Raw genomic sequence first — 26235 nt, forward strand, 5'->3', positions numbered from 1 at the left:
GACAAAGCCCGTAATTATTATTTATGTTTTATTATTTCAAATATATTTCTAAGTATTTGCATCGCGTCGCCATCATGAGCATGCCGCGTAGCATGCAGCATCCTGTCCGGTGAGTGCTTGAGCTAAATGTTTGACCGAAATATTAACATAACAAATAACCTAACAATATGCTCGCCTAGGCCTAACCGATAATTACACGGTGCGTTGTCGCCGTTCGCGCTAATTCCTGGTTCCATTCCGTTTTGCTAATAGTAGTCTGTCATATGTGTCAACGTTCGTCACTCACACTTGCTTAAGTTGGGGCTAAAATATGTACACACTGGGCACTGTGCGAACTGCGTTCAATGCTCACACTATACGCTCAATCTCAATACCCGGCTAGACAATGGAGCTTCTTTCGTCTTATGTATCTGTTTATTTTTAACTTCCTGCTTAACACAGTAGGCATTTCCATAGATGCAGAAGAATAAATCAACATACGCCACTTGCGACACGCACCCATCATTCATTCATCATTCCGTGTACTTCGCTAAAGGAGTAACAAACTCGACAAAGAGTTAAGCCTTTTTTGTGTTAGTTTTTTTTTGTTTGCTATTATACAACGTTCTCCTACAATTCTTATCTAGGATGAAACAATACCTTCCCCTTCGGAACCGTAATCGTTCGATCCTACAACGGAGGGCTCTTGAAATATAGTTTACAAAATCGAGTCTAGCGTTCAACAAAGCCAATGAAAATGTATCAACCCATTGCGAAACGAATTGGAAATTTTCTCATTTTAAAGCTATTTGAGAGTGTTTTGTTTTTATTTGTTCTTAGTATGTCACAGTGATCTCGTGCCGGTTAAAGATGTGAGGATGATCGTAAGCGGTCAGACAAAAAAAAAATAGTGAGGAAAATTCAAAACACAAGAGCATGATTAGTTATTGTTTATCTTAGCAGCGTCCTTATCTAAGCACAGAACATCGTGGAATTAATTTACAGATACAGATGTGCTCTCAGCCTTACGTTGGTGACAAACTCGCGTTGATTATCGTCCGGTTTTTTTTTTGTTTTCTTTTTGCAATTCGTCGTGGATATGTTTCTTCGCACTGGGAGTGATATGAGCCAAAGGAGAGAAAACAAAAAACGCAAAACGGGAACATACAGATATGCGATATATCTGCGGACCGACTGCGACGATTGCGATATGGATACAGCTCTGCAGCTGTTGTCGGCAACCCAACAGCTTCGAGGTTGAGCACGGCTGCGGTAGCGCGAATTGCAAATTACAGAAACAGCCAGCCCTCGCAGCGTTGATGGCACAGCACTAGCAGCGTCGATGGGACGACACTCGTCGTTAGTGATAGTAGCGAGAACACACCGTAGCTACTGCGAGCATCTGCAATCGATGGAATGCATTAAAAGGGGTGAGAAGGGAGAGAAAACACACGGCATCAGTGCAAAAGCGACTTCCAAGGTGATCAGTTGTTGCGTTTTTTTTTTCCTCTTTGGGACAACTGAAGCAACCCTTCCCGGTTAAGTGCCTCGGGGAGAACGAAACGAGTTTAAAGTACTTTTTTTTCGGGAGGAAAAGTTGGGAAAATGAACGAAAAACGAAAATGCAAAAACATATAAAAACCAATAAACCAAGATGAGTGAATCGGGTGGAAAATCCAAAACCCCTTCACAAAGATGCTTCTTGACAAAAAAAAACAAAACACAAACTCAATCCTCGCCACAAGGCACAGCAGAAAAAAGAAAGCAGCAAAATATTGGGGGATGCAAGGGGTTTGAGAGAAAAAAAATGAAATGAACATAAGAAACTCCACAAATAACAGCAACCAAAACCAAGCAAAAAATAAAGGAAATGTTTCTACGAGGAAGCGCGACAAAACCGGGAATCAACTGGGAGGTAAAAACAGGAACACGAAGCGAAAATGAGGGGGGAGAGGGGGAGGGGGGAGGAGGGGGAGGGGAAACAAAACAGACAACAGGGGTGGGTTTGAGGTTCTCATAACGTCAAGTCAACAAACACTTTACCGTTAGATACACCGAACTCTTTCGGTGGCATGTCGGTGTAGGAGAAACTTTGCCCGATGGCAAGCGATCCCTTGCGCTCGAAAGGGATCCCGTTCGGTGAGCGCTGAGCGTAGCCTTCGTCGTTCTTCATCGGAAACAGGACCTCAGGTTGGCTGGCGACCTTAATGGTTTCATTACGTGACACCACGGCTGGGCTCGCTGGCAGACGTGCGGGTTTTTTTGTTCGGAAAGAAGACGAGAAAATGAGTGTAAAACGGGCGCACACACAGGGTGCCACATGGACACAAAGTGCGCCGAAGTTATTGCACAAATTAATACACCCGAGGTGCTGGCAAAAGCGAGAGTTTTCCAACCAAACAAACAAAAAAAAAACACCGTTCGACGACACGAAATAAAGCAAACGGAACCACAAAAAAAAACCGAAAGAAAGTAAGAAAAACACAGAAACAAACTACACCTTCAACCCAGGAAGAAGTGTCGAAAAATGCACGAAACAAAATCAAACAAACGCTGGGGTAAGGACAAAAAGAAACACAACAAACATAAAATGTACTTCGGCACCAGAGTCAACAGAGTGTCGAGTGCTAACGTTGCAGCAAAAGGGAACGAACGGAAGGGTACGAAATGTGTGGTTTCGTCTGGAACTTATCCAAACTACCGGCGAGCACTTAATTCAATCTATACTTACTCTCCTTCGGTTCCATCACGTGAGTAATTTGCTTCGACGGTGTTGATGGAAGTGGAATTTCTAGACCGGACAGAAGAAGAAAGGAACCGAAAAACCGGACGAGGAAAATGGAACGGTAAGTATGATGCCCTAAATATAAAACCACCCACCCTTCGCAAAGTGCATCGTTTTCGGGCTTTCGGGGGATAGGTTGCGGTTGTTCTTTTTGCCAAACCCCACCACGTGACCCGACGTGGAGGAATATTCAAAATTACCTGCTAAACACCTGCCAAGTGCCGATTACAGCCAATCGTAAGGTAACCAATTAAAACCACCGCACCATAACCCTAAGGGCCCACTCGATACACACCCACTCATACACTTACCGTAAACGCGAATCGAGCCCTCCGTTTCGCCGAGCGAGTTCTTCGATATGCAGCGATAGTTGCCGAAATCGCCCATCGATAAGCCTTTGATGGTGAGCTTCATGTGCGCCCTGGGGAAGAGCAAAAGCGATTATGTTGTTTGCGATTATCTCATTATAACACCGCGCACCAAACCAACGCCACGGTTTGGAGGTGGGCGATGGCGAAACGGGACGTTTACGTACCGGTAGGAGTTTTCGTTGTAGTCAATGATGTATTTTTTACTCGGCAGTACCATTACCGAGTTGTACACCCAGTAGATGATGGCTCTGTAAATACATGGCAAACGATAACGCGTTACGGCATTGGTGCTTTGGGAGAGTTTTGTATTTTGGTTTTGAAGAGATGTGAAATGTTGCAAAAAAAATAACAATTTTCCTACAAATTTAATTGCCTATTTGATAATTTAAACTGTCTGGTACTTAGTAACTGTAGACTATTATTTAACGGTCGATTTGAATTTGATAGCTGGCTTCGTGTGTTTGACTGCAGAGGGCCACTACATCGAGTGGCGAAATCGATCGAGATACACGACCTAAGAGGATCCATGACGAGATGAAACTGGATTCATTGAGGCTAATTCAGTGATTTTATACCTCCTTTATATTGGCATATCAAAGGAGATGGATTTGGCAGAAGAAGATTGCTTTAAAATTGCTATTTTTAGTGTATTTTTGTTATGTTCGTTCGATTAGTGTTTCATGTAGTACTAATTACGGTGTTGTTGATCGCAAAAGTATTCTTGCTGTGAAAATTAATGTGTTATTGATATGTTTTACCAAAAATAAAACATCAGTCAAGTACTCGTTACACTCAAGGTAAAGATTGAGAAATAGAAGCCGCGTTAAGGACATCAGTATCAAAACTTTGTCCGCTTTTGAGATCCTTCGTTTGCAAATAATTTTGATTCTCCTATTCTACTAAGTTTATCCTGCACCTGCAATTCATGTACAGTTTTGTAGAATTCACCTAGAAATCAAGGAATTCCAAGAATAATTGAGAGTTCCTGCACGAATTCTATTCTGTCATCTTCAAGATATAGGTCTATCTACCATTAGACAACCTTCAAAGTCTCACCGAACCAATCACGGATGGTGCTTGTGCACGCAGTAAACAATAAACAGTACTTAACCACACATTTCATCATTTGCATTCGCAAAACTTTGCAAGTAATATGCATACCTTGGATGAGCTTCGGTGTGACAGTCGATGGTAACATCAGTCGAGAGTGGTGCTCCAACTAGTTGATTTGGCACCCAAATCATTGGCGAAACTGAAACAGAACGAAGCAAACGAAGATTACCGCAAACCGTGAAGGTGATATTTTTCCACCCATCGGTGGTGAGCATAACCACGCCCGCCCGTCATATCTTTACGCGGTGGCCTACTAAGACGCTCAGAAGAAGAAGTTAACGCAATTTTCCGACGAGCACAACTAAGCGCCCATTAACCGTACGCATTCACATCCAGCATCCAGGGGATGCCGTGACTGTGCAGATAATGGTGGATTCGCTCGCCATCATTCCGACGTTCACTGTAGAGCACGGCGCAAGATAGCGATTGCGATCCCGGCCGGGCAAACATCTTTCGCAAACTTAGCCACCACTGGCGGTATGGCCTAAGTTTGGCGTATGAATTTAATTTGCTAATACACTTATGAATAAATAAAAGCATACTTACACTCCACATCAAGGATAATCCGCTTAGACACCGACGGTGGCACACCATTAGTGGCGATGCAGAGATAAGCGCCCATTTCGTTGCGGCTTACTTTTGTCAGATGAAGAACCTCACCGTCGTACACCATCACTGTGAGGGCCGAGTTTTTGCGGTTGCCACCGTTCCATTCACCCACACGCGATGCGTAAGTAAAGGGATGAGAAATTAAGTTATTTGAAGATTAGTGCGTATTTGCCAACGGTGCGCAGCAGCAACAGCAGCAGTGGGGCAGGAACGCATGGCATGTGGATTCTTCAGCACGCGAGATAACACGCACAAAAGCACACGGTGGACAATCAGGACGGGCTTTGACTGGCGAAAGATTATTGCCAGACCAGCGCGGGTAATCGGTCCGATCCGATCCGATGTAAACGTAGCCAATCGCGCGGAAATTATCCGTCAAACGGTCCATTCAACCCGCGGCGCGGGGGACATGAAGGATTCCCGTCGGACTTTGAATCGATTAGAGTGCATCGAATCGATCGCTCAGGCTAAACGTTTCACCATCAAACCAACACCAGCACACCTCCCCCCGCACCTATCCACCACGCATTGGCTTTCGATTAAGGTCACATTCCGTCACAACTGCTGCCTTGTAAAAACAATCAAAAACCCATTTATCTTGCTTCCCCTTGGGTGCTGCGTTTGATGTTATCTCCGCACAGGCAGATAAGCTGCTTAAAGCGAAAAGCGAATGCTGCATTCGACAGATGCGTCCCAGCCCCAGCTGGTGCTGCCGACTCCCGCGGTCACCCCCCGGGACACGCTCGTGTCGTGTCTGGTGCCCTTACCTTTCTTCTTCCGCTCGACGGTAATGCTCTGGCCGTCTTCGCGTCGCCAGATGATCTTGGGCGTGGGGAATCCATCGGCACGACATGTCATGTTGATATTTTGATTTTCTCGCACGGCTACTGACGACGAAGTACTTTCGATGTCCAGGATGTTGGGAGGCACTGACGGAGACGGAGCGAGGCAAAGGGAAAGAAATCACTCAGTATTATGCGGGCAACATTATCGGCTCCCAATCGCTTAGGTGATATGTTCCATATCGATCGCTTCAATGCTGTCAGTAGAAAACATATTGCAGCTTGTTTCTGTAAACTAATTTTGAAAGATTCGTACTTCATTACCATTAAATTTGTTGCATGTATACGTTATCTTTTACTCAACTTCGACCTCTTTTCTTCCAACTGCCAGTTTGTCTGAAGCATCGTTTGCTCTTTGCTCTTTCCAGCCAGTCCTTCAAACGGCGGTTCTCGAAGCACTCGCCCTCCAGAGTGAAAGTGCACTTCAATTTGATCGAAAAACAAGATGTACGATGCAATTTCACTTCCCCGTGCAACACATGCACCGCGGAACAACTTCACATCAGCAAACCCCTCCCCGTAGCATGATGGTACGCCAAGATGTAATCGACACACTGCCCCAGACACATGGCCCCAAAGCCAAGGCGCGGTGGGGCGGCATGTGTGCGGCACGTCGAAAGCCATACAACCGTACCAAAACACGATACGATAAAGTTTTCACCATTGAAACCCACCCGATCGGAAGCCGATTGGATTACAACATTATGAATGCCCGGATCGAGCGGAAATGCCGGATAAAGGGGAAAATGCTGGGCCCACTTACCGACTACTTGCAGGTAACCGACTTGGCTAATCATGGGATTTGTGTTCACTTGGCACATGTAATAGCCCCGATCGTCCTGCTGGGCTTGGCTAACGTGCAGCAGCCATGTGTTGGAATTATCGTACGTCACGCTGTAGCGCGGAATGCGCGAAATGACGTGGCGGTGTATCGTCAAAATCATCTGCCGGTCGATGTGTATCCACGCGACCTGTTGAGTAAATAGAATTGCGGTTACACCCATACAGTTACCGTCACCATGTTTCGCGCATACTGGTTTTAATTATTTTTACTTATTGTAAGGCACTACAAATAGAAGGACTGTCCCAACTTTTCGCGGTATATCTGCGTGTAATTAATCTATTGGGCTGTTTTAATGGATTTCCTTCTTTCCGTGTTTCTCATAATGCCTTTGTTTGTTTGATAGGAGCTAATTCTGATTGAACGGAATCCCTTTATGCTAGCTATTTATTTCCCTTTATTTACACTTTTTCTTTCGCGGAAAACTGCCTCCGATGATATACGGCTTAATCAAAATCTACTTCATTGTGTGATGCATGAAATCCGCTATTCGGTTTCATGATGTGTGATAAAGCTGCATTCTTCCTTTCCGTAACAAAATTCAGCGAATTTGCTTATTTATAGCCGTTTGCGAATAAAAAAATTGTTTAAAAATGGATGCCTGCAAAAAGTACCGAATGAATTGATAGAAGACTCTCTGTTTTACACTGTTTGTATTTGCTTTCACATTTTTATGCATTTTGTAGTCACCTCGCTTTTGCACGGTTCGTCAATTAAATACGGCAGGTCTGCACAACCGGGCTGCACTTTTCAAACTCTTTTTTCTCTCTTTTGCTTTTTTGTCTTCTGTTTGTGATGTGAACTGTTGCATTATTTTATTCTGATCATCTTATTGAATAGTTGCTATTTTTTACCAACTCTACTCTGTATTTCATAAAAAAAGATTTTCTCTCAATTTTCCATATGTGTCAGCTTATCTTGCAGGTTTTGTATCTCTCCTATTTTATACCAATCTTGTATTTCCTCTTTTTTCTTCTTTTTGCTGTATTTGTACACTATGAGTACAAAATTTTACACTTGTGTTACACACTGTAGAAATAACTTTTGGATTTTTTCAAGCTAGCTAGAAACTTTAATATACCGTAAGACAACGCATATTGTCTTTCTATTGCTGAACGTTGATCGTACCTTATCCAAATTGTTTGATTAATAAGCAACGGACCGGCTTCATTTTATGCGTCACACGAACTGTTCATAAATAGTTACCCTGGCCCAATGCCCATCGCCCCATATGATCGCTTTCACATCGATAAACTTACCTTGTAGGTGCCCAAATGTTCGACTACGCAGGGCAGGTTAGCATCCCGTCCCACGGCAACGGTAACGTTCGGAATGGGTTGAGCAAATCTTGGTTCATCCATCATCACTGCACGGAAGGGAGAGAAAAGTTTGTGATAGGAAGCAGATGAAAAAAAAAAGAAAACAATCATTCGACAACAATCGTACCGTGGCACATTTCGGAAAGAAAGGATAACACCAAAATAACATATCAAAGGTCACCGCTCGTTTCCAAATTATTCCATTCCCGACCCGAAAGGGGCCAATCGATATTAGTATGTGAAGTCGGTGGAGGCTGCTTTTTTTTGTTGGCAGCAAATGTGGTATGCCGAAAGAGTTGCAAACACACACACACACACACGCACACCCGGCCACAACCCGGGTGGCAGTTTATTTCGTATCCTTTCCAGCTGCGGCACCGTGGTGCGCTTTCTTCGATACGAATGGAACAAATTCGTACCGTGCAATCCGGACAAAAAAAAAGGGTACACGATAAAAGATTACCCATCTGGCAGATGGTGCGCCGGTATCGTTTGCTATAAAGCGAATAAAAATTGTTCTGTTTCGGGCGTGCCGGGGGAGGGGGGGCCGGGCCGGATGGATGACGGGGAGAAATATGTCTTGCTTGAAAACGCCTCAAGAACCCGACCGACCGAATGGTTTGATATGGCGGAAAACCAACACCGACCGAACTGTCCGACAAATGGAACTGGAGCGTTGCAACGTGAAAGTGCTGACATCGGGCGCTTACTACACGTTTGTTGTGCCCGTCCCGAGCCCTTGTTTGGAATCGTTTCCCGGCACTGTCATACACACCGGCACTTGACCGGCTGACGGACGGACTTATGCAACTGTTTGGAGGATGATTTATTTAAAGTAATTTTTTTGTTGCTGCTGCTGTTGCTGCTATTATTTCAAACACTTCTAAGCACCACCAGCAGCCACTTGCAGCCGCTGCGACTGTTACATGCATTGTCCCGGGCCGAGCTGCACGAGCGGAACTTGTTTTTCGTGCGAGTTCGTTAGTTGCATTCGAAATTGCAACCGGCAACCAGGGGGGGGGCATGAGCGAAGTGTCCCGTCCATTTATCTCGCCGCCCGGGAAACTCTTCGTTCGAGCGGCGGCATGCACACGGGTTTTCAGCCCCACCGACACTACGTGGAAGAAACAACAGCGACAATAAAAAGTGTACTACCAGACAGGCGGTAAACCCCCGCCCCCCAAAGTGGAGCACATTTCGAACAACACAGCACGGTCGTACACAGCAATCCTTACGTTCAGGCCGAAGGATGCAACGGAAAACCGAACCCCGATGATGCTGCAGGATAATTCCATCCGTTTATTCCGCTCCTGTCGGACCGTTTGTGACAAGAGCGATGTGACACATTTCGGGTTCGTTTTCCATCACATCGGGACAATCTTGTCATTATGCGCTGCTGTATGGAGGGGGTTTTTTGTTTTTTGCCTAGCGGTGGTGTTAGTAAAGGGGTTTTCTTTTTTACTTCTGCTACTTTATTATGGTCGGTCTACATTGTGTCTGTCTGCAACTGACAACTAGCAGAACCCATCGCGATGGCCCCCCCTGTTCCAGGGCCTCAGGGAGGGAAAGGGACCTGTTGTTGTTTTTCTAAATTTACATTTGCGAAAATGCAAGCACTTTTCGCTCCAGTTCTCGATTTGTGTGCGCTTATAAAAGGGAGGACAGCCTTGACGAGCAGGTTTTAAAGACAAGATCAATGCTCAAGTAAGAATGCAGTAGTTTTCATCTGTAAAATAAATCCAACGCTTTGTTTCGGTAAGCTGTACAGTGTGTAACACAACTATATGTTCGTTTCGAATGATCGAAATATGTTTCCAATACGATTCTTCAAAGTCCAATACCAAGAAATAAGCTTCTATAAGTTTAAGTCTAACTGCACTCATGTTTTTGTCAAGTAGTGTAATTTTGAATTAAATAAACAGCGTGCATAATGATAAATAATACCTTTTTATATTCGCAAAATCTTGAAAAACTGTTCGTGTGCGCTATGGTTATGCAACTAACTGTAGGGAAAAACACTAAAAATCGCTTCAATTCCTGCTGCGAATCTCCAAACAAAGCTTCACCATATATCCCCAAGGCTCGTAGCTGCAAATCCGACCTTCTTTGGACTATCTGCCAGTAAAGATGGGCCCGCCGCTATCATACATTTGGCCAAACACAAAAATCCCTGCTTAACAAGCGGACAGAGATAGTGCAGGATGTGCGCGCATCGCAGCGAATGCCTTGTACATTCGAAGAAACTGAATCATTTACGGATGATTTGAAATGTATTGCGCCTTCTATGCAATAAGGTAGGCAGGAATTATCTGCTCCCCATTGTTACCCGGAGGCAGGATCAGCTCGACTGAGCGAAGCCGAACAAACCGAAGTGGTTTGTTTCTGCTGGAATGGAGCAGGGGATGGATATTTTTTTAATTATGACTAGCTTCTTTACTATTTATCTAAAAGCTCTCCCTCTCGGTAGAAGCTAATCGAAAAAAGCTCGTAGCTTAGGATTTTATAATTGCTTCTTGCTCATAAGCCACATCACCCTAGCATGCAGCATTGTCACCGCCTACTTAATGCAGACAATTTAATTTAATATTTTATCATCTCAGTATGCAAAGCAAGCGCTTAGTGTGGGCAATTTTATTCCCCAACCGAGCGGCAGATGCGAAACAATGTTACGCTTACGCTTTAAACGCACGCGGCGATGATCGATACGGCAATGTGTCGTGCGTTAGGCAAGCAAACACACAAACACACAACCGAACGATGAATGGAAGGAAAACCACTTGATATATGGTCAAACTTTCGCAGATACTTTAACCCGGCTGGCGGAAGTTTTAAGGCAAATTTCATGCGAACATTTAACCTTCCCGAAAAACATCATAATAGTCCGACCTCCGGCCACATCTTAACAACCGGCACTCGGCATTTATCCCATCGCATAGAAGCTGCACGAATTTCCGTACGTGTATAGGGTGTGTGTTTTTATCTGGTTTCAGCCACGGTTTCAGCCCTCTTCCAAAAGAAAGGTTCCTGTGCTCGGTTGCAGGAACGGTGTGCAGGAAAGCTTTACCGACAGTCGAGTGCGGGATCTTCACCGGAAAGCGAAAACGGTAACAGCTGCTCTTTATGGGATGTACGTGAGCATCATGCATTATTGGAGTGGCACGGTAAGCGCGCGACCATGTCACACACGGATTACACATTTAAATGATTATCAAAGGATGTGCATGTGGGTACGGATTGTCGGCCTATTATTTATGGGCGAGAAGATAAAGCAAGGGCTTACCCTGGATACGCGACGCGGGGCGGAACTACATACGCACCGTCGCGGTGAGATTTTATGCGCTAAAGAATTCGTCCGTGTTGAAAGTTGCTCCAAAAGAGCGGCTTCGTCGACACTTTAACAGGGTGCATCGTAGGGTCTTAAATGATTTCTTTCTTTTCTGCATCAACACAACTTCCAACAATCCCCATCCCTAGCAGAACTAATCGATTATTGACTGTGAGCATCGCGAACGCACCTAATCTGGGTCAATCCCATGCGAATTGTGAAACCTGCAGCCGGGGTAGCCGGGGACAGCCATTTTGCATTACTCGCAACTCGCTAATGCCACCGATAAACAACACACCGCGTGTCAGATTGCCGGAAATATATTGCATCTCGTAAAATGGAAACTCGCATGATTTATGTACTCCTGATGATAAGATCCTGACGCCCCCATTCGGGGATGAGGAGGACGGCAGTGCGCGACACGTGCACACTCACTCACACACAAAAGCAGGTGGAGGTGTCGTACAGGAAGGGTCGCACTTCAACACGGGTGCCACTCAAGTCCAAATATTGATATTGCTTTTACGGTGCATAAACAATACCCATCCTCTGGCCGTGCCTAGATTGAATGTTAAGAGCCTTGGGAGAAAACGGGTTCGATTCGGTGTGACATTCGAGCGCGGTGATCGATACCGCACACGTGTGCTGTGTGCAACAATTCCTGACGGCAGGCTGAAAGTGTTTGCAAAACCAGAAAAAGCCCTTTGCGAAAGGCAGCTGAAAAATTGCACTCAAATACACTTTGCGAAACACGAAATGGTCCAACGAACGGCTGTGTTACCGGTCGGTACGAAAGGAAAAGCCAACGTTAAAGCCAGTACCGTGTTCCGTGCAAAAAAAATGTCTTATTAGCAGCCGAAATGCCGTGAAAGCAAGCGAGGGACAAGAGCCACCAGAGAAACTATTTCATGTTTAGGGTCAATGATGCTTTTGCATTGCTTTCTTCTCCAGCGATGAGGACTCTCTTTGGCGGGCTACTAAATGAACGTTTTCCCGGAAAGAAAAGAGAACTTTCGTTGCGCCAGTCCTGCGTTGCGGAGCCGGAAACAGTTCCTTGCACAAACAAACATCAGCGCTGGGAAGTGGCGCGCGTTGGTCTGTATCTTGCGACCGACGCAGATAGCGTGCGGTGTTCGCCGGAACGACTGAACGGCTCAAGAACAATGAGTGTTTCTCGCCACGGCGAACGTTGAAACAAATGACAAAAGAAGCACCAAGCGAAAGGGAAGCAGAAATCACAATTGTTATTTCTCGCAGTTGCCGTGGGGGTGCTGAAGTGGGCCATTGTGGTGGCTAAAGAATCGGCTCTTGAAGGACATTTTTAAGCAAACGATGAGGAAAACAACCAACAGTCCTTGAAGGGAAGCTGCGAATAGTGGCAACGGTGCTTGTTTTCTTTGACAAATTGTGCTGCCAGTGTGGTGGATTTATATTAGCTTAAAAGGGAGCCGTAATCGTTCGTGCGACCATCTTTGGCGAATAGGAAGCCGGTTTGAGTTAACGAAACAACACATGATTTGCTTGATTAGTTTTTTCTTTAAAACCAATCACATGCTAATGGTGCTCAGCAATGGCAGTACTTTTCTTTCTCTGAGAGCAAAATTAATTCATACATCAATCAGCTGCCATTCGTTCCCTTTCAACCCTATCGCGTGGTGGTGTACCCTAGCGCTAAGATGGGTATGAAATTCGATATTTTATCGCTCCTCCTCTTTCAGCTCTACATCTCTGCCTTTATTGCATCCATTCCGGGGAGCGAGTGTCGTTCACTAATTGGCATTTAAATTGATAGATCTAATCGAAACATCGATGCATTAATCTCCTTGTTGTTTTTAAATATTGGCGTGGAATTGAGCGTTTTGTTAAGCTTCTTAAGCTTTCGGAACGGATTTAATGGGCAAACCATCTGTTCTACAAATGAATGCCACAGGTCATCATGATAAGCTCTCAGCGTTGAACTAATCAGGAATCGTAAATGTACGTAAATCGTAGAAAATGTGATCCAAGTAGTGGCGTTATGGTTCTCCTTAGCGCATAGAAACGTTTATATATAGACTAGCTTACTAGGCCCGTTTACAGGGCTACCCAACAGAACTCTGAGGTGTTGAGGCAAGGGAGCTTTCTTTCCGAGACTTTGCTGGTGTTGTTAAATCATGTTTGAAGTACACCTCCCTAGCACCGTCAATGCCGTAGCAAAATTATAGGCCCCGCTTTAAAAATTCCGCCCTGGACCTTCAAGGGAATTGATCCTCCATTGACTTAATCTTTGATTTTTTTGTCCTCTTCAAAAGACAGCAATATGCTATCAAATTGCAACCCAATGAGGACATTAGAAAATGTAAAGCCATTATAAACAATTGTAAATTGTGAATCATTTATTGACCTAATAAATCCCTCCACCACTATTACTGCTCAATTACTGGCAATTACAATTATTACTGGCTCTGGAACTCTAGTTGCTAGCAAGCTAAAAATGTTGATATTTCAATAAACAAAAAAACTATGCCAAACGTTCCCGGTTGAAGTTTTAAATGGCCATTTAAAAAAACAATCGTTTTCTGAATTCTGTTCTGAGTTCTGAAAAAAATGTGAGAGTTTGTTAATGGACTATAAAACCTTCATACCACCACGAGTCGTGCAATGAAAGCTCACCGATAAGCTTAAAATATTGATCTTCTTATAGCGAACTTCTCGCTAATAAAAGACTATTATAAAATACTGTAGTATTTCATTCCCCGAACGGTGTTTTGTTTTACGCAAAAACCGTAGCCATCCCTTTTGCCCAGTTCTATTGAAAGCGTAAAAAGACAAAATTTAAAAGCAAGCTTTCGGACATTTCAAATTCCATTATTTTCCGAAAAGCTGCAAGGAACAAAATAATCATCCCTCCCGAACACGAATGGTGCGCGGTGGTGACCGTTCGCTTGCCCATCCTTGTAATAGCGGCCTGCAGTATTTATGATGGCATTGCATAACGACCACTGAAAGAGCAGCTATGAGCCATGAATATATAAATGCCCTTACCGGGCAGCTTCATTTCCGACTGCGTTTGCCGCATCTCTCGCTGCGGGGAGGGACTGTTCCAGTGGTTGTTGTTTTTTTGGGGGGATCATTTTTCACCACAGCGATAGTGCCATCTCCGCTAATGAAGTGCCAAACGCGTTCTGGACCGAGAGTTCGCCACTTCAAACGGAAGATTCCGGAATTTTATCGTGTTGCTCCCGTCCGGAAAGTTTCATAATTGTCAAAAGCCATGCTTGCCGTACGGCATGAGCCCGTCTGTGGCCAAGAACAACCGGCAGCCGGATCCGGTCCTTCTTGGCAGCCACTTGGACCCGTAGCCCAGGCGTTTCGGTGCTCGTTCGCCAGAGCATCAGAGTGACGGTGAGGTGATAATTTTTCGAATCGTTCGACACGCCAAACCTCAGTCCCAAAGTGGGAAAGTGAACGGTTTCGCGGTTGCCCCCGTTGTTTGCCCCCGGTTTGCCCTTTCCCGTTGTTCGGTCCTCTGCGACAAAAGTGGTTCTGCAATCAACGCAACTACGGTACAAGAAACCGCCGAGCCGGCACCGTACGATGGAGCGTACATATGCCAATGCCGGTACTGCTGTTCTGCATTTATGTACATACTAAATATTCTCCTCATCATTGTGGCGGTGATAGCAAACAGGTTTTCCAGAACCGTCCTGCCCTTGTGCCAACACACCCCACACCGGCCTTCGATCGCTTCTTCGCGTCGCACTGGCAAAAGTTCGGCATCCTGCCAACGACATACCGATACAGCAAGAGCAGCCAACCCGGACAGTGAGCAGCTTCTTGTCGAACTGGGAATAAACGACCGGCGGCGGCCGATGGGCTGCCGGTCTGCGGACGGGTGTTTACCTTTAAATTTTCACCTCACCAACGCCTGTATTTTCACTGCAAGATGATGATGATGATGATGATGACGATGATGGAGCGATAGAAAAGGCATAGAGATAGATAGTGAGCGGTCGTACCGGTGCATCAGCACACGGCATCATGGTTCCGGGGGCCATTCGGTGCGGCCTAGACCTAGACATCAGCGTACCTTTGAACGATTTAATCGTTGATCTTGGACGGCGCTTCTGGGCAACCTTCGCATTCTGCCCGAACGCCACCAAGGTACCAGCGATGGCTTCGGACAACAAGTGGCACAAGGTTTTGGTTTTGGTGTCCTCCGGCAAACATATTTCACCTTCCAGCTCTGGTGAAGATAAATTATGTTCTCTGCATTTGCATTTCGACCAGAATTCATATATTTTCCACTATCTATTTCTATCCCTGACTCTCCTGCTGTTTGTGGATGCGTGTGTGTGTGTGTGTGTGTGTGTGTGTGTGAATCGGCCCGTTTTCGGTGTAGCCTCGTTTTAACCCTTGTAGGCAAACGTAAGTGTCGTCTTCCCGCACCAAACCCTATCTTTCCGCCCTTTTTTCGTGCCGCAAAAACCCATGGTCAGCCACTAGATTCGGCATGAAACATCACGAAATGGTCCGTTGCAAATGTGCCGTGTGGCCGTTACGGAACGGTAGGCTGATGACGGGAGAACGGTGGACGGTGGTGTGAAAGGTGGTTCGTTAGGATGAATAAATGTTACCATTCTTCAACGGGAATTGCTTCGGTTTTGCACGTCTGCTGCCTGCCTTTGTTTCGTAAAGCGGAAAAGTGGTAATTCATAGAAATCTAACTTCCACAGCCTGCTAGCTCTCCAGTGTGTTTCAATCGTTGTTTTTTTAAGTTTTTTTTCCATCTTTTTTTGTCCATTTTTATCTCACTTTGTTTTCCTCTGTTTAACTCACTACCCCGTGCTGCTAATGAGTACATTAGTTTGCACTACAATTAAGTTGATAAAGTAATGCTTTCGAAGCGGACACATTTTCGTGTGAAGTGTACGAGAAGCAACAATGGTTTCTATACTTCAAATCCACATTTTTTATTATATTAAGTTTAGAACAGCTTTTCCTAATCTTATCTTGCCCAATATCTCATCAAACGAGAGGTATTCTGATTTTCATAGTTTATTAAAATCAGGATCAATTAAATCGATAATTAATTCCATCCTGAAATTGCTCATGTTTACATTATCCTTTATGAATTTAAACATAAAAAAAAATGTATGCCATTCGATACATATTAAACATTTTCGAATCCCTTTCACGAGAGCTGCTACACAATGGACGAACCCATCCAAAGCAAATCGACATTCAGTTCGAGACAGAAGGTATTATAAGAAACAGCTTAAGAATAGTTCCATTATGAACTACGAAGGCATTAGCTGTACGAAGGCCGGTACCGAGGTTGACCATAACGATGATAGTCTCAAGAGCAACGATGATGACGGTGATGATGATGATGCTGTTGCAGAAGCTGATTATATTTCTCGGTCAGCGCAACGACGAACGTAAAAGTAAGAAAGAATCTAATTAAATCTATCTCTCTCAAAGTTCCATTTGCCGCTTGTTCTGGCCATGCCAAATGTTCGTACAAGCAGGACATTCTGCGCCAAGATTGTGTGCACGACAGCAGCAGTAGCAGCAGCAGCAGCAGCGACCAAATTCGTACAAACTTTTGCACTGCCGGAACGCTAACGAACGGCACGGAATTTCAACAGATGGTTTGAAGAGTGCCGAATTCATTACGGGCATCAGAATAATTGGGCTTAACAGAACATTCCCATCCGGCCGGTGAATGAATGGTGCTACGGAAGATTTCTTGTCACGGGTCAGTAAACGAAGCGTTTCCACATTCATTAAACAACCTCGGGCCCTCGGGTCGGGATTTGGAACCGAACCGGAATGGGGAGAGGGGTCGAATCAGAGCAATAAATGGAGGGGTTTAAGTGGCGCTGTAAAAACTTACCGTGTGTGACGAGTGTAACCAAATATATCATAAACAGTACATTCCGGTGCGTGAACCGTTTCGGCAGTAGCTTCAGGGCGAGTAGAATTAGTTTAACTGTCTGTAGGATTAACATCTTGTGATCGCTTCAGTCACTAAGTCACATGCACACAAGCTTCGTCCAGCATCCGTTGCGCATTGGCACACTGCGCCACTGGGGTTTGAGTTTTGCAATTGATTAACGCTGCACCAAAGATCAAAGATCACGTTTCCGTGCGTCCACCACCATGCTGGACGCGTTCCATTTCGCGTTTTGCAGACGGGAAAGTTTTCGCTTTACGTGCAGTTGTGCAAACTGGAAGTTAATGGAAGTCCGAAGTAAAGTTGCTAAAGTTCTATTCTGGAAAGAGAACATAATACAGAACGGTTACTTGGAATTGAAGTATGGCTTTATCTCATTTGGGGCAAGTTTTAAATTTCGTGCTTGTTGAAATGAAGGTAGAGCTACTGTTTGTAATTAAAAGGGTACTCTCACTGAGAGTTTGCATGTAATTTAATTGATGACACAAAATGATCCGCATAATGTCATGAAAATATGTTGTTTTATTTTAGCTTAATGATGAAATCATTGAATTTGAATTGTTGCTTGCTGCATTGCTTATTTGTTGTATATTAGCAATAGATTTTACATTTAATTGATACAGTCGCTTAATTTTCCCCCTTTGTTGTTTTGTGAATTCCTATTTCGTGGAAGTTTTCGTGGTACTATACTTTCGGAAATCCTGGTGCAATTTCGTTTTTACTTTCAAGTCACAGAGTCGATATTCTTCTCTACATTTAATTTATTAAATAGAAACAAATGTTTTATATAACCAAGGAAGATATTTGCAATCAAGTTTTTACGTTTATAATAAAGTTTTGTGCTATAAATTAACTCTGCTGTTAAGTTTCCAAAAATCGCTTATCACTAATTCCGCGTATCTCGAGAACTGCCTGTACTTATGTCGACCAACGGAAAAGTTAGTGTTTAAACATTGCATATCCTTCGGCGGATTTCGATTACTGTACGGCGTACAATTGCTGTACTACAAATTGTGCATTTAACTTATTAAATAGAAACAAATGTTATATATCACCAAGGAAGATATTTGCGATCAAGTTTTTACGTTTATAATAAGGTTTTGTGCTGTAAATTAACTCTGCTGTTAAGTTTCCAAAAATCGCTTATCACTAATACCGCGTATCTCGAGAACTGCCTGTACTTATGTCGACCAACGGAAAAGTAAGTGTTTAAACATTGCATACCCTTCGGCGGATTTCGACTGCTGTACGGCGTTTAATTGCTGTACTACAAATTGTGCATTTAACTTAATAAATAGAAACAAATGTTTTATATCACCAAGGAAGATATTTGCGATCAAGTTTTTACGTTTGTAATAAGGTTTTGTGCTTTAAATTAACTCTGCTGTTAAGTTTCCAAAACTCGCTTATCACTAATTCCGCGTATCTCGAGAACTGTCTGTACTTATGTCGACCAATGGAAAAGTAAGTGTTTAAACATTGCGTACCCTTCGGCGGATTTCGATTGCTTTACGGCGTACAATTGCTGTACTACAAATTGTGCATTTAACTTAATAAATAGAAACAAATGTTTTATATCACCAAGAAAGATATTTGCAATCAAGTTTTTACGTTTATAATAAGGTTTTGTGCTTTAAATTAACTCAGCTGTTAAGTTTCCAAAAATCGCTTATCACTAATACCGCGTATCTCGAGAACTGCCTGTACTTATGTCGACCAATGGAAAAGTAAGTGTTTAAACATTGCATACCCTTCGGCGGATTTCGATTACTGTACGGCGTACAATTGCTGTACTACAAATTGTGCATTTAACTTATTAAATAAAAACAAATGTTTTATATCACCAAGGAAAATATTTCTGATCAAGTTTTTACGATTTTATAAAATTTTGTGCTATAAATTAACTCTACTGTTAAGTTTCCAAAAATCACTTATCACTAATTCCGCGTATCTCGAGAACTGCCTGTACTTATGTCGACCAACGGGAAAGTTAGTGTTTAAACATTGCATACCTTTCGGCGGTTTTCGAGCAAAATTGCTGTACAAGGTGCTACCTCTTCCGTGGATGCTCTCCACGGAACGTACTATACATTCGGAAATCCTGGCGCAATTTCGTTTATACTTTAAAGTCACAGTTCTTTTCTGAAGTGGAATTTACTCGCGAAACTTAACGCATAGCAAGGTGTCTTGTTCAATCATACTTATCGCTGCAATGTTTTAATCATGCATCGCTCTTTTCCTATTAATGCAAAACCCACAAAGTTAGCAGTTTGCACCGAAATATATTCATTTATTCCTGCCGATTGTTGGCTGGATTGGATCCCAATCTCATCTCCATCACTTGCCGAACGGAATCAAGCTGGCAAATGAATTCGATAGCATCGCACATTTTACACTAAGCAACACCGCCCCGTCCGAACGGGCGGAATCGATTTCTCTAAAGGGTTTGTTGCTAAAACAAAACGAAAGTGAATATTGGTTGCCGTTCGAGTTTTTTTTTTTTTTTGTACGTTGCGAACTGCAAACAGGAACATGAAAACACAATTCGAAGAACATCGGTTTCGTTCGCTTACATATGTAAATGTGCAGGTTTAAATATCTTCCGGCGCTGGGCAGCGGGGGGCAGCATCAACACAGCAGTAGCCAAAAAGGGAAGCGTACGTGCCCGTTTACGAAGGATTTCCAGCCGGAGAGTTTATGAATATTTCATAAATCGCATGGCGTGGCGCACCAGCTTAGCTTGTAGGGATGTTTGTGTGTTTTTTTGCTCTCTCTCTCTCTCTCTTTCTCTCTCACACAGGGTTCCTTCCCCCGAGGTGACGCAGTGCCGGAGATGATGCGAAGCGTGAAATGGCTTCCGGCACGAATGGTGTTTTTCCCGTTTCCGAATGCGTACCGATCGATGGTGAGATATTTTTAATCAGATCACTTTAAGATGGTTCCGATGCGGACAGATTCGAATAAAGATACTGTCGATAGAAAGAAAATTATTAGCTAGATTCCCCTCAAAAACAAAAAAGAAGTACACAACCATTTTGATGTTAAACATCAATACCATCAGCATTAATGAATTGATCGGAATTTCGATGTGTTGTACATTCTTAAAATAAGCGAAATCTCAACGTTGCATCTTTTAAGAAAAATTTCATACCAATTTTCCTCAAGTAATTCATGCCTTGCACAACACAAAACCAGCCTCTCATCGTACCGTTCGAAGAAATTTTAATTATTTATCTCCAGGTGCTGGTGGAATGTTCGCAATTCATAGTTATGCTCTGCTGCAACAAAACATGCATACAAATAACGTTCGCCTTTGCAGCCGAGTGAACTCGGATGGCAAACTAATTAAAAAATACCAAACATTTTTCATTATACCGCAATAATATCGACAGACACACTGCTCTTCGCTCTCGGGAACTTGAAGCGAAAGGAAGAAAGGAAAAGTTTAAAATTTCATCCCTTTTAAGCATGATAAAGCAAATCAATATCTTAGCTGGTCCAGAAATTGAAGCAATAAAACAATTTAAATATGAAACCAACTAACAATATTCTATTAAAGCAATATCATTTCTTAATTAATGATTTGAATAAATTCGAAAAATTTAAGATTTTATGATAGTCCCTCAAGGAATAAAGCATCTTTTAAATAACATGAAAATAGATCGGGTCTCTAACTTTATCATCGTGCCAACCGCAAACCCCCTTCCGTTATCACCACCCTTCTGTTTAACCACAATCCATTCCCATTCGTTCGGGAAGGGTTTGAAATCGATATTTGATGCATTAAATTTAAATTATTCATACCATGTGCATGGCATTCGGACGGGGCTTTGCACGCGGTACGCCATCCGCCACTGGGATGGATCCATCCCATTGAAGGGCATTGATCGAACGGGATGCTGCTGCGCGAAATAATCAACAAACAAACAAGCGAAAACCCATGGCGGTGCTGTAAAAAAGGATTTTATCTTCAGCAGCAAATTCTGGCTGTGCCCAAAATCCATCCGTTCGTGACCAATCTGGGGCCCCTTCGGGGGTAACGTTATGTTTTTTGTGCGGTGTAAAAGTTGCTTAGTGTCTTTTTATTCCACCAACCAAGCGGATGTGGCTCCGGGCTGCGTGCCGCGACATTGTTTTGCGAGTGTTACATTTTGATTCGATCGGAAAATCTATCGAACACATCGTATCGGTGACAGAACATTGTCGGGCTCATCCATTCCTCTCCGGTTGGCAGTATCGTCTGGCAACGGTAGCACCATCATCATCATCATCATCACCACCACCACCGTCGTCATCAATTCCGACCGACCTGCGCCACAAACGCACCTGCCAGCGGAAGCCATTGTTGCGGTTTCATTGCAAATCGATCTTACAACCACGCGTACGGATGCTCCCAGCAAGCGCAAGCATCCGAGGGTGAATACGACCAGTTTTATCGCCTGCCAAACCCCGGCCAAGGCTATCGCAAAACACCGCTTTTCGACTTTGGTGCAATTACAGGTCATCGCACGGTACACGATACCAGCATCGACCCACTTCTAGGGCGCTTCGCTTCCACCGAAGCAATAATCCCACCAGCTATCTGCTGGATCTGCTGAACTTTTATTTACATTTATTTCCATAATTGAGGAAAGATAAAACAATAAAACCGCCCCCGCCGCCGCGCACATGTCGAAAGATCCGTTGGTCTATCACGATAGCGCAAATACCCATCGACGATCGGTGCCAGCACATCACCCAACCCGCACGGTGAAAGTATCTCAAATTATCGAACTCGTCCGCGGTCGCACGGTACGTCGCTGTGCTTGGCCGATGTTTAGCGGACCGCCGGAATTCCGACTAAAGCCCGAACAAGCCCCACCACCCCACAAAAATGCACCGGTTTCAAAATGGGTGCTTCAATCCGTTCCATTGCGGTGCAATAAACGCGAACGTAGTCGAATAATAATCGGAAATATTTGTTTTTACCACCCACTAATAACTGTATAAACAAGAAACCCGAACGCCGAACCCGGAGCGAAAACAAATTCTATTTAATTGTCTAGCAACGCACCAACGCATCCAAACTTTCCGGGGTGGTGCACGCAATGGTGCTTAGCCGTGTTTTTACCCACCGGACTGCTTTGTTTATTATAGCGTTAAAGTGGGTTGGAGTTTCAAGGTTGAAACAGTGCGCAATCTGCGTGCACAAGTGGTTTGGGAGTGTATTATGAGAAGATATTATGGACAATGATTTCGCTAAACTGGATTTAAATTGTTTGATCAAGTATGTATGTACAGTTGAGTTTTCCTCCTATGTTAGCATCAGTCATCAATGCATTGGTAGACTTTTGATACAAAAGCATAACAATATTTTGAACGGATACTTTAATTACACGATGTGCGGTATATTTGAGTTAATTAGTAGCATTACAATTATTTATCTTTACTTAATTAATAGTCAAAGTAATACTTAGTATATGAAACTGGATTCTTTACAAATCGTTTAATGTGTTCACGTGTAATGAGATTCATCTAATTGAATGTTTTTGATTGCACTTATAATCGTTATCGTGCTTCTTCTCCCTAAATTATCACATTAAAATTATCAAAACTGACAATTGTCACTTATCTTGTTAAACTCTATGGAATGAATTTCGTTTGAACTGCTGTTGAGACTTTATTTACATGAGCATTAGTGTACTACACTAATGATTTAACTTGTTTAATTCACAATAAATGGATACTGACAATAAAATTAAATGAAGTGAAAAAAATCTAAAACCATTTCAAAAATTAGATTAATCAAGTTGAACAAGTAGCACATTTGAGGATATACCTCTTCAGGCTGAACTTACTGGTTGTATTTAAGATGCTTAAAAAAGGCGTTACAACTTATGTTCTTGGTTATAGCTTTTAAATTCACATAATTTCTTTGGAGACAAAAAATTAATATTCATGTTATTTAACAACAAAAAAGTGTAAAGAAAAACAAACGCTACATTTTATATCGTTTAAAACCAAAAAGTTCATTGGTTTAACTATATTTTTCCTATGTTTTATTATTATTTTTTTTCTATGTTTTTCTTTTCGTTTTTTATTCTTTCTTCTTCTTCTTAAGTAATTTCCTTTTTAACAATGTAATAATATTACATTACCGAACACTTATCAGGTTTAGTTTTTACACTTTTAAAGTGCATTATAAATTATATATTTTTTATTTTATCGCTTTTACCCGATTTTCCCTACACAGTTGTTGATATTTATTTTAACTTGACAATCTTTACTTATCCAAACTTTAGCCAATATATACGAAAACAGTGTTAAACACACTTTCGAACTTACCTTCCGATGCACTAAATATTCCGATCCTAAATATTTTTTTAAACTTGTTTTCACTATCAACTGCAAAATTTTCGTAATTTTTTCCACAACTTACACTTACATTTAGTAACGTTTAGTCGTAATATCGCACTTTTTTAATTACTCACCACTGTCAGCACTTCTCACTGTTTTAAACAAACAAAATTAAACAGATTTGAAAGTAGAGCCAAACAATATTTAAATATCAACCATGCTGGCTCGCCGTGCCGCACTTCTTTTATTGTATCATTTCAAGTGCACTGGATTCGCTGCATCCAAGTATCCTTTTGCTGGTACACCCGTCAGCCAAACAAACAACATTCTGTTCGATTGAGCTGCTGTCGCGTTGCATCTGTACGTTGGCACAAGGATGCATTTGTGTACGGTTTTTGTTTTACTTTAAATCAAATATAAACGCTTGCTCGTCGGATAGTAATTAATTTTCCACCCTGCACGCAATAGTACACATTCGCCGGGTATTTCGCTTTGAGGACGTAGCACTGTCAAACAAACGAAAAAACACACACGCAAAAAAAAGGAGAAAAACTTTTACGCAAACCATCCTTCCCATTTGCCTTCACATTGTCTCGCGCAGTTTTGTATCCGGAAACAATTATGATTGGCGGTTCGTTGTTTCCTTCCGCCGCAGTCTGCTAGTGGGCCCCACGGTTTCGACATTGCCAGTGCAATGTTGCACAAACACTAGTGTAAGTGCGTTTGTTTTTTTGTTGTGTTATTTTCATTCATCCTCTTTACACTTCACACAAGGACAACTTTTCGGGCGCTCGCGAAATTTCACTCTCGTTCAGTTTGAAAAACATTTTTCATCCACTTTCCTCCTACACTAGATGCTTCCCAAAAACGTACAATGCTTGGTGGTATTTTTAATTAAAAAAAAATAAAAACAAATGCTCAAAATGTACAAAAACATTTAAAATCGAAGAAGCATCGCGCGGAACCAAATAAATAATAGCAGCAATATAAACGAAACACGTAACCAAAGCGAAGCTAAAAAGCAGGATGAGAGTGCTAAAGTGCACTGACAAAAGACTAAAAGGCAACGGCAGCAACAAATCACGGCGTCATCAGCGTAAACTACCGCCATTGCTATTTATGCGCGGGACGATGCATCAAGCCCGCCTGATGGCAGGATGAGGATGCACTTTTTTGTTTTTGCTTGCTGTCTGTTCGCAAAGAACCCGAACACGGCGCTGTAGGATCGAGCGGGTTTTGCAACCATAGCAGAACGAAAGTAGGATGCAAATGATGGTGGTATTCCAAAAACAATACAAAAAAAAACACAAACAAACACCGTACGCACAAAAAGCTTGAGCTGGGGATAAATTTGTGATACTCACGATCTACACTTGCTCACACACAAACACGACAAGCGCCGACCATTCTGGCTGCACTACACTTTTTTGTTTCACTGCACGAAGGCAATTCCAGCATGCATAACGGAGCGCATCCGTTTGAAGCGTTTTGTTGGCGTGCTGTGAAGTGTTAAACTAACCGCACCGAAATGTCACTAAATGTGCTGCATTTTCCGCACACACCCGTGCAGTGCAGGTTGTCCTGTAAAGTGCAAGCGAGCCACGATCACGAGCAACGCATCAGCGGCGCGGTGTATTCGCGTGCTGGCCGAAAAAACATTCCCACCGGCGGTGAAAGTTTCGAGACGACTGAAGGAATTTGGCCAAGAAAAGCTATTTACCAACATCCGTGTGACAGTTCGGCTCCGGCACAGACAGATAACACACGCACATCGCATCCTGTTCGGCAAACCCGAACCAGGACCGGATGCAGCTCGACTAGCCGAATGGCCAACAGTTTTTTGGGACACAATCTGCACCCTCGGCAAGATTCGTGGGTGCACTAGCGGTCGGCACGTCCTCGGTTGATATGCCGGGTTGGGGAAGGACTTCAAACAACCGGCGACCGGTACAGCCAAGAAAGTTCGTCTACGAATACTGTGCACCTGGTTCCCTGGCTGGAGAAATACAGGAGAAATGACGAGCACAGCATCCGCGGCGCATGCGCACTTGTCTCGCCACGAATGCATTCAGCATCAGTTTGCTTTCGACTCGATGAATCCGTGTTCATTCCGCGTGAATTTGCATTGCAATGGAACTCACAAAACAAGGGGAATACGGTGAAGTAATGAATAGTTCCAAATGAATGCATTGACGAAAGGCAAAAGATCATGCAATACACACACAAAATAATCTAGAAGAAAAAAAAAAATTGAAACGAATTGGATAAGTATATTCAACATTTTTTTTTTTACTTTATAAACCAATTCAAAAGTGTAAAAATCGTTGAAGTGGAATGTTTCTTAAGCACCCAGACATAATTTTGCGTTACAGCAGTTGAACTAAACAATTAAAATTGACAGTTAACAACCTTAAGCACTTTATTACAATTTAAAATTTAAGTGTTTATGTCTATTAGAATTTGAGGTTATACACAACCAAAATAATATTTTGACGGATTATTAATCAAACCCAGAAAGTAATGTCATTAAAAGTCAGCTAAAGCAATAATTTGTTTACACAATTGAAAAAGATACGCAATGTAACAAAGTGAAACAACTATTTCAGCAAAACATTATTTTCAAAACGTTTCGCACCACGATTGAGAGGCGGAAAACATACTCCGCGCTTTAGCAGGTACCCCCGCCCTTAACTAAGTGCTTCGCAATCGAATAAGTTTGCGGTGATCGAATCAGGGCATTTTTATTCGCCTGCACGCTAAAATAAAAACTCAAGCAC

General features: G+C 42.9%; 1 protein-coding gene across 2 annotated transcripts; it reads right to left on the reverse strand.

Annotated features, from left to right (window-relative positions):
- Window positions 1-515: 515 nt before the first annotated feature.
- Window positions 516-24999, reverse strand: LOC128301513 (lachesin). 2 transcript variants are annotated; one of them, XM_053038041.1, is made up of 12 exons: window positions 24823-24999; window positions 17063-17441; window positions 7800-7906; window positions 6463-6670; window positions 5625-5786; window positions 4795-4923; window positions 4297-4387; window positions 3300-3383; window positions 3076-3185; window positions 2711-2770; window positions 2023-2220; window positions 516-1381 (listed from the first exon to the last, which is right to left on the reverse strand). In XM_053038041.1, the coding sequence occupies exons 2-12, from the start codon at window positions 17175-17177 to the stop codon at window positions 1269-1271; spliced, it is 1377 nt and encodes a 458-aa protein (XP_052894001.1). In that variant the 5' UTR covers window positions 17178-17441; window positions 24823-24999; the 3' UTR covers window positions 516-1268. The 2 variants fall into 2 exon arrangements, with proteins under 2 accessions (XP_052894001.1, XP_052894002.1); XM_053038042.1 differs by lacking the exon at window positions 2023-2220.
- Window positions 25000-26235: the final 1236 nt, after the last annotated feature.

The sequence above is a fragment of the Anopheles moucheti genome, chromosome 3, assembly GCF_943734755.1.
Source record: "Anopheles moucheti chromosome 3, idAnoMoucSN_F20_07, whole genome shotgun sequence".
NCBI lineage: Eukaryota > Metazoa > Arthropoda > Insecta > Diptera > Culicidae > Anopheles > Anopheles moucheti.

Coding starts and splice junctions, on each gene's coding strand:
- LOC128301513 (XM_053038041.1), bottom strand. CDS start 17,177: ATGTTAATCCTACAGACAGTTAAACTAATTCTACTCGCCCTGAAGCTA. Junction 6,671..7,799: donor AACATTTGGGCACCTACAAG/GTAAGTTTATCG, acceptor TTTACTCAACAG/GTCGCGTGGATACACATCGA. Junction 4,924..5,624: donor CGTCGAGCGGAAGAAGAAAG/GTAAGGGCACCA, acceptor CGGCCCTCACAG/TGATGGTGTACGACGGTGAG.